This window comes from Cebus imitator, unplaced genomic scaffold (assembly GCF_001604975.1).
Source record: "Cebus imitator isolate Cc_AM_T3 unplaced genomic scaffold, Cebus_imitator-1.0 Scaffold6, whole genome shotgun sequence".
Classification (NCBI taxonomy): domain Eukaryota; kingdom Metazoa; phylum Chordata; class Mammalia; order Primates; family Cebidae; genus Cebus; species Cebus imitator.
Genome location: NW_016107321.1, coordinates 13,852,243 through 13,861,373, shown reverse-complemented (window position 1 = coordinate 13,861,373; position 9,131 = coordinate 13,852,243). Strand labels below are relative to the sequence as shown.

The window sequence follows — 9,131 nt, the reverse complement described above, 5'->3', positions numbered from 1 at the left end:
GGAGGAGGAGGAGGGGGAGGGGGAGGGGGAGGGGGAGGGAGGAGGAGGAGGAGAAGGAGGAGGAGGAGAAGGAGGAGGAGGAGGAAGAAGGAGGAGGAGGAGGAGGAGGAGGAGGAAGAAGAAGAAATACCTGAGACTGGTTAATTTAGAAAGAAAAAATGTTTAATTGGCTCACAGTTCTTTATTTTTCCCTTGAGAGGGAATCTCGCTTTGTCAACCAGGCTGGAGTGCAGTGTTGTGATGTTGGCAACCTCTGCCTCTGGGTTCAAGCGATTCTCATGCCTCAGGCTTCCAAGTACCTGGGACTATAGGCATGTACCACCATGCCCGACTCATTTTTGTACTTTTAGTAGAGACAGGGTTCCACCATGTTGGCCAGGCTGGTCTTGAACTCCTGGCCTCTTGTGATCTATTTGCCTCGGCCTCCCAAAGTGCTGGAATTACAGGCACGAGCCACCTGGCCTGGCTTACAGTCTTGCAGGCTGTGGAGGAAGCATAACACAGGCATCTGCTTCTGAAGAGGCCTCACCAAGCTTCCAATAATGGCAGACAGTGAAGGGAAATCAGGCATCTCACAGGGCAGGAACAGGAGCAGAGAGTGAGGGGGCCATGCTATATACATTTTTTTTGCCCCCCACTCCCAGTGCTATATAGTTTTAAACGACCAGATCTCAGGAGAACTCACTCATTATCACCAGGACGCTACCAAGGGGGGTGATGCTAAACCATCATTAGAAACCAGCCCCTGTGATCTGATCACCTCCCACCAGGCCCCACCTCTAACACTGGGGATTACATTCAAGATGAGATTTGGGCAAGGACACACATCCAAACTATATCAGATGGTTTTGGCTCAGGATCTCTCGTGAAGTTGAAATGAAGATGTCAGCTGGGGCTGCAGTCATCTGAGGACTTGACTAGGGCTGGAGGATGTGTTTCCAAGATGGCATACTCACATGGCTATGGGCATGTGTATTTCATTCCTCACTGGCCATCAGCAGGATGCCATAGTTCCTCATCATGTTGACCTCTCTGTACGGCTGCCCCCAGTGTGGCAGCTAACATCCCCAGTGTGAGTGACCCAAGGGAGGGAACTAGGAGGAATCTGCAGGATGGATGACCTAGATGCTAAGATCATGTGCCGCCACTTCCTTTTTCCTGAGTGTTAGAAGTAAATCACTAAATCCAGTTCACACTCAAGAGACAGAGAATTGTGCTCTCTTCTTCAAGACAGGAGTATTAAAGTATTTGTAGACATTTTTTCAAACCACCACCACCTGTGTGACCTAAAGTCCAAGGTCATCAGTGTTCTACCATACAAGCTGAGCGTTCTCACGGTGCTGGAGCCTGTAGTTATGGTGGCCTCTGGCAGTGACATTTAGTTTATTTCTTTCTTATGTACAGGGTAATACACAATTAAAATTCTTTACCTACAAATGGGTCATTGTATATTGTAAGGATTATAAGTGACATTTCCATCAAAGCTAAATTTTATTTTTATTTATTTTTATTTCATTAACATAATTTATATGCATATATAGCACTACTCAGTAATTCAATTGCTTGCTCTTTTATACCAACTATAGAAGGAAGCTGGGTATCCAAGATGATCATTCACGCAGTCTTGTATTTTCTTCATTTTTCTTTCCTAAATGGCATGAAGAACCCATTCAGTATAAATTTATCCATGTACACGATGTCTTTTGTGAATGCCTAATCTATTTTATTTATTTATTTAGGCTTCGTTTATTTATTAATTTATTTTGAGACAGGGTCTCACTGTGCTGCCCAAGCTGGAGTGCAGTGGTGCGATCTCGGCTCACTGCAGCCTCTACCTCCAGGTTCAGGCAATTCTCCTGTTTCAGCCTCCTAGGTAGCTGGGTTTACAGGCACATGCCACCACACCTGGCTAATTTTTGTATTTTTCATAGAGATAAGATTTCACCATGTTGGCCAGGCTGTCACAAACTCCTGACCTCAAGTGATCTGCCTGTCTCAGCCTCCCAAAGTGCTGTGATTATAGGCATGAGTCACCTTGCCTGGTCTATTTATTTATTTATTTTTAAAAAGACAAAATCTCAGCTAGACTGGTGTTCAGTGGTGTGATTATGGCTCGCTGTAGCCTCAAAATTCTGGGCTCAAATAATCCTCCCACCTCAGCCTCCCCAGTAGCTGGGATTATAGGTGTATTTACACCTGTATTTTTTAATAGTGTATTTTCTCACATTTTCCTGTTTTTCTTTTTTAAATTTAACAAAAATAATAGACATGGTCAGAAGTTCTGGCTTGTGACTTGAAATAACCCTGGACATAAATCTTTAAAAATATTCTCAGATTCATTGCTGTAAGTATGAAGAGCTAATAATCTGAAGGGAACTGTAGAATTAAGCTGAATCATCAAGTCCATGCGTGCATATTTAAGAAACAAAGCAGTTTCTTTTAATACTATCAAATTATTCAGTACAGTATTTAATAGTCATATATTCTAACTAGCCATGCAGGTTTTCACATTTTCCTTTTTAGGAAAAACCTACAACCCTGTTGAATGAAAATATTCCTAATATCCCCTTGGCTTATTGTGCAATTTTATAATCTCGTTTTGTAACATCCATAAACAATATTTCCATGTTTTAAGTGCGTGCGCTGTCAGCACTTACCATTCTAACATGTTTTCCTCTCTGTCCTTGCTGAAGAATATGGTCAGTAGTGGAAGGAGATGGCTTCGTGAACAGCAGCACCGGCGGTGGAGACTTCACTGCTTGAAACTTCAGCCTCTGTCCCCTGTGCCAAGGTAACGCTGGTGATTTATTTACACTAAAGTCAGTTCAGCACGGTGAATTCCATCCAGTTAGTCATAGGGGAAAAGCACAGCTCACGGTTCTGTGGTTTTGATGGTAGGTAATTTTCTCTATTCATGAAATTGCCATCCTATTTTCTCTATTGTAACTTCTCCAAAATTAAATCGTAATTAATGTATTATTGACTGTGTTCTGTCACTTCCAAGAAGGCATAGTTTTTCATTTAATTTCAGTGATGTCTCCTATATTATATGAAAGTATTTTTTCTTTTTCTTTTTTTTTTTCTGCGATGAAATCTTTCTCTGTTGCCCAGAGTGGAGTGCAAAGGCATGGTCTCAGCTCACTGCAATCTCCCAGGTTCAAGCAATTCTCCTGCCTCAGCCTCCCGAGTAGCTGGGATTACAGGTGCACGCCACCATGCCTGGCTAATTTTTGTATTTTTAGTAGATACTGGGGTTTTGCCATCTTGGTCAGGCTGGTCTTGAACTCCTGATCTCAGGTGATCTGCCCACCTCGGCCTCCCAAAGCAAGTCACTGCACCCGGCCTGGCCGTGTTTTTTCTTCTTAGTGATCCATTAAGTAATGGTTTTAAATGTGACAAAATATGGTAATATTTGGAATGTGCTTTTCAGTGTCAGAAATGCCTGGCACATATATATCCACTTGGTCTTAAGGGCCATGTAGGTTTCTACTCTGGGGATAAATGACCGAACTCAAACCGAACATCATTCCACGTGGGAACTGAGCTCAGCTTTCTTCAGAACAATCTGACAGGATAGTCTGTGTTCATCAAGGTGGGTATTTTCCTCAGAGTGCTCTTTGATGAGGTCTAAGCTACATATTCTAGCTATAAGTTTGGAAATATAAACATAGTGCCAGCATGTGGTTTAGAATTGATTGGGTAGGGATGACATCTGAGCCAGAGAGCCGCCTTTTCCAGCCTGATGCTGAGTCATCTCTGTCTGCCCCACTCCATGGAATCGGCCCCAGCCCCGTTATCCAGGTATGCGTAATGCCAGGTGTGCATCCCCAGGTAATCTCATCCAGCAATGTTGGAATGCACAGAGTGCTGAGGAGATAAATTTCCTCTAGTAAGTGACTCTTTTTTTTTTTTCTTTCTTTTTTTGAGACAGAGTCTTGCTCTGTCATCCAGGCTGGAGTGAAGTGGCTTACTGCAACCTCCACATCCCAGGTTCAAGCAATTCTCCTGTCTCAGCCTCCTGAGTAGCTAGGACTACAGGCACACACCACCACACCCGGCTAATTTTTGTATGTTTAGTAGAGATGGGGTTTTACCATATTGGTCAGGCTAGTTCAAACTCCTGACCTCAGGTATTCCACCCACCTTGGCTTCCCGAAGTGCTGGGATTACAGGCATGAGCCACTGCGTCGGGCCTGACTTATTTTTTACCTGATAACCAGGTGCTTTATAGAATTGAACTTCGTTTCCTTTGGCAGTCAGATGAGCACCCTGGTTCGATTCTACCCACCCGGAGGGTGCGACCCTCCAGGCCACGTTTTCATCCCTGAAATGGATGCAACATCTCAGTTATGCTCTCTGTTCATTAATTACGCAAGTTGCAATGAGGAATGCTATTCTTTGTAATATCATCTCTGGACTTGTGCAATCTGTTTTATTAAATATCTTATTTTAGAGTTATTTATGTTGTTATGAGACCTTAGTTTTTAAAAGTAAATCAGTAATTTCTACTTAAAAAGAGCTAAAAAGGATTAAAATAGATTCCATCAAATTGTGTACCAAAGTTTCAATGTAAATTCTTCTCGTTTAACCAAGAATTCTTTAAATAATTAAAGCCTTTTCTCCCCCAAGAAGAATTTACATTGAAACTTTGAGACCATTGATTTCTAGACCCACTGGGCAAAGAGAAGCAGGTCAAGTAGTTTATAAATCACCCAAAAAATCGTGATGACGCCACCTGGACTCTTTAGCTAGTAAAGAGAAAACTTTACAGGCCTTTGTTTTGCTTTGTGACAGGATCTTCCTCTGTTGCCCAGGCTGGAGTGCAGTGGCTTGATCTCTGCTCACTGTAACCTCTGCCTCCTGGGTTCAAGTGAGGACACCTGGCTAATTTTTATATTTTTAACAGCGACGGGGATTCACCATGTTGGCCAGCCTGGTCTTGAACTCTGGACCTCAAGTGATCCACCCTCCTTGTGCCCCCAAAGTGCTGAGCTTACAGGCTTGAGCCACCATGCCTGGCCTGTATTGTTTTTGCTTGTTTTTTGAGACAGTCTCGCTCTGCCACCCAGGCTGGTGTGCAGTGGTGCGATCTCAGCTCACCTCAACCTCCGCCTCCCAGGTTCAAGTGATTCTCCTGCATTGGCCTCCCGGGTAGCTGGGACTACACGTGTGCACCACCACACCTGGCTAATTTATTTGTTTTTTTTTTTTTGAGATGGAGTTTCGCTCTTGTTACCCAGGCTGGAGTGCAATGGCGCGATCTCGGCCCACCGCAACCTCCGCCTCCTGGGTTCAGGCAATTCTCCTGCCTCAGCCTCCTGAGTCGCTGGGATTACAGGCACGCGCCACCATGCCCAGCTAATTTTTTGCATTTTTAGTAGAGACGGGGTTTCACCATGTTGACCAGGATGGTCTCGATCTCTTGACCTCGTGATCCACCCGCCTCGGCCTCCCAAAGTGCTGGGATTACAGGCTTGAGCCACCGCGCCCGGCCTATTTGTATTTTTAGTACAGATGGCATTTTGCTATGTTGGTCAGGCTGATCTCAAACTCCTGGACTCAAGTGATCCTCCTGCCCTGGTCTCCCAAAGTGATGAGATTACAGGCATGAGCCACTGCATCCTGCTAAAAGCTTACACATTATCCAAGATTAAGCTCTTCAATTTAGGAGATTGTGGGAAGAGAGAGACAGAAAAAAGTAATAGGAAGGTAAAACAGCGTAGGAGTCTAGAAAGGAAAGGTTGGATGGGTGGAGGCCTGGAAGGGAGTACTTGGCAGGCCTTACGGGGATTATCTGAACTCCCAGCTTCTCTGCTGCCCTTTGGAGAAGTCTGGATAGAGGTGTATTTGCTTTTACCTCTTACCCCCAGGTTAGACCCCCACAAGATCCTGGAGGAGAGTCTAGGATGGTCTCAACACTGTGGGTAAATTGTTCGCAGTAGCTACAGAAAAATCAGGGCCAAGGGACTGACTAAAGTCCGCTGAGGGTGTTATCTGCCCACTGCAAGGAGGCAGATCACAACACAAATAATTATTCTGGGGTAAGTCAAGGAATAGCTGTCATCTCTGATGCCACATTTAAGAGCGGTTCACTGCTGCCTGCTCTCCCTGGGTTAGTTTTGCTGCAGGGGGAACAGGTGTGCCTTCCGTCTCTCACTCACGCACAGTCAGACACATGAATGCCCTGACTCCCCAGCAAAGAAATGACTGAGCACATGAGCCCCAGAGGGGTCCTTCCTGAAGAGTCCAGCGCTGCACATGCTGGTATCCAGACCACTTCTGTAAGATGAGCAGGCGTGGCCAGTAAAATAGAAGAGTTCAGTTACTGCCCAGTGACAGACACTCTGGAGCTCCTACAATTTTCTGTCTGAACTTGGGCTCAGTTCCCTAGGCCCTTTTACCGACAGTTATATAATTAATTCAATATTTTGAAATATGATTTTAGACTGTAAATAGAAAAGAGAAGGGGAAGTGTGGACTCAGATGAAATAGCATTTCCACATTTTTTCTTTTCTTCTTTTTTGTACTTAATCTCCAGTGTGATAGTAATGTCCACATTTTTGAAAAGCCAAGAGAAACATGTGGCCAGCCCAATAGGAGATGGTTATGCGATGGCCCTCTATTCATGGCTAACGAATACGTGACGGCCCACACAGAGCATTTTACCCTGCAGTGGAATTGCACTTGCAGGACGCCTTTGGACACATTATCATATAAAATTCTTCTCTGTATGGCAGAGGTGTTATGCTTCCACCTGGACACAATTCTAGGATCTTTGTGAATTTTTTGGAGTTGCGTTTCTAAAATGATGCACCATTTTCTCATACACATTAATTGTTAGCAGTTGTGCTTTATTACTGCCTGGGAGAAAGGACCCCAAAGCAATTGCATTGATTTCATTGTTGGCGGGATGTGTGGCTGTTTTTACTCCAGTTGCGACCACCTAAGCTGAGACGCCTCTTGCCTCTTTTATGTTGTCTTTCCCCTCAGTGACATTGAGATTTCAAGAGCACAAACTCCAAAAGCTGTGGATGTCCTTGCCAAGGAGATTGGATTGCTTGCAGATGAAATTGAAATCTATGGCAAAAGCAAAGCCAAAGTACGTTTGTCCGTGCTGGAGAGGTTAAAGGACCAAGCAGATGGGAAATACGTCTTAGTTGCTGGGTAAGACGCCGTCTAACATCTATTTTACCAAGCAGACATATTTATGAAACTCTTCCCCATGTATCTCTGTCCTCATGCCCCTCAGTCCACTCTCTTCTCACATTTGACATTTTGTCCATTTCATTTGGCATTTCTTCATTTGGCGTGAGATAAGTTTTTATTTTCTGTGCAGAGCAAATTCGTCAACTCTACGAAATATAAAGTCAAGTTGCAGTGCGTTGTCTTTTGTTTCTCATACTGTGTTGTTATTTCCCCTGCTCCTCCTTGGCTTTTTAAATTTCATTTTTCATTATAAAAATCAAATTGTGAATCGAAAGTAAAATATTTTGAACGGAGCAGTTTGTTTTGTGCGTTCTGCTTAGAAATAATATTTTAATGGAGAAGGTACGGATAATTGTGTGAAACATGTTTTCCTGTTAATATCCTTGATCTTGTTTATATATTCACATGGCAAAAACCCATTATTTCCCTTTTCCTGCATTTCAAAATTAATGTTAGGCCATTTTCACTTGTGTTGGTTATTTTATAAAAGACACATTTGTAGTTTTTGTGAAAAGGACTGTTTGCCTTTTTTCTCTTCTTTTTTAAAAAAGAAATACATTCACTAGCTGAAAAGATGATAGAAAGCAAGAGATTTCAAATATTTATTTAATGTGACCTGAGGGAACATCACGGGACCATATAAATTCCTTTGTTGCCTTGAAATTTCATTGCAGTGACTTGCTTATGATGTATAGGCTAAGGCTTCAGGCACCAAAACCTATTTGTAAGGTAGAGACATTTCTTGTAACTGGACTTGACTCCTAGTTAGCCTTGTTTTTACATATTTAATTATCAGTGTAAATGCTTTTTTCTTTATTTCTTTTTCTGGTTATAATAGCAATGTAGTTTCATTTTAGAAATATTCTAAAAATTCAGAAAACAGAAGTAAAAAAGTAAAACACCCCAAACCCTAGCACCCAAAGGAAACAACTGTTGACCTCTGAGGACTGTTTTGACACTGATAGTCTCACATCCATGAGATCACACTAGGCATGCTACTCTATAAGCAGCCTGATTATTATTCAACCATATGTGGTGTACTGAACTCCATGTGAGTGAGTATAAAGCAATGTTACCATTTTTCATGACAGCATGACATTCCATCACTCACAATCCCAGATTCTTTTTTTTTTTTTGAGACAGAATCTCGTTCTGTTGCCAAGGCTAGAGTACAGTGGCACAATCTCAGCTGACTGCAACCTCTGCCTCCCGGGTTCAAGTGATTCTCCTGCCTCAGTCTCCTGAGTAGCTAGGATTACAGGCACCCACCACAACGCCTAGCTAAGTTTTATATTTTTAATAGGGGATTTCAGCATGTTGGCCAGGCTGGTCTTGAAGTCCTGACCTCAAGTGATCCGCTCCTCTCAGCCTCCCAAAGTGCTGGGATTACAGGCGTGAACCACTGCTCCCAGCTACATCCCAGATTCTTAAACGTGTTGGGGAAGCAGGGGCTGGGGGAGTAGCAAAAATGCCCAGGGTGAGGATGGAGATCCTGTCTTACACATCTTCTGGCACCTCTAGTTCCATCAACAAGTGGTACTCTGGCCCAGCCACTGATAATACTGAGTATTTCTAATTGCTCAAATGCATTGATGCAGAAAAATAATTTGAACATAGAATAGGGATGCTTCACAACTTATTTGACCAATTTTCTGTTGATGGGCAATTGAAGTGTTCCCAATGTTTGCCATTGGAAACTGCTAGAATTCACAACCCTGGGCATGTGGATTTGTGCATCTGTTCCATGATCTCCTAAGGAAAAATCTCCAGAGGTGAGTTCAATTATTTATAACTGCAAATAAAGCAAAATATCATCCAAAACAATATCACCTCTTTAATGATATAGTGATTTCTTCATATCCCCTTCCCCTTTCCCACTTTCCTCTCCTCTTCTCTTTGTTTGTGTATTCTTTTTTTTTTTTTTT

At 43.0% G+C, this 9,131-nt stretch overlaps 1 protein-coding gene across 1 annotated transcript in view; it reads left to right on the top strand.

Moving 5' to 3' along the window:
* MTHFD1L (methylenetetrahydrofolate dehydrogenase (NADP+ dependent) 1 like) overlaps window positions 1–9,131 on the top strand; it is a 207,573-nt gene that overhangs the window by 31,289 nt on the left and 167,153 nt on the right. Inside the window, exons 4-5 of the mRNA XM_017539199.2 lie at window positions 2,694–2,791; window positions 6,991–7,164. Coding sequence (XP_017394688.1) covers window positions 2,694–2,791; window positions 6,991–7,164 — 272 coding nt within the window. The remainder of the gene's footprint in view (window positions 1–2,693; window positions 2,792–6,990; window positions 7,165–9,131) is intronic.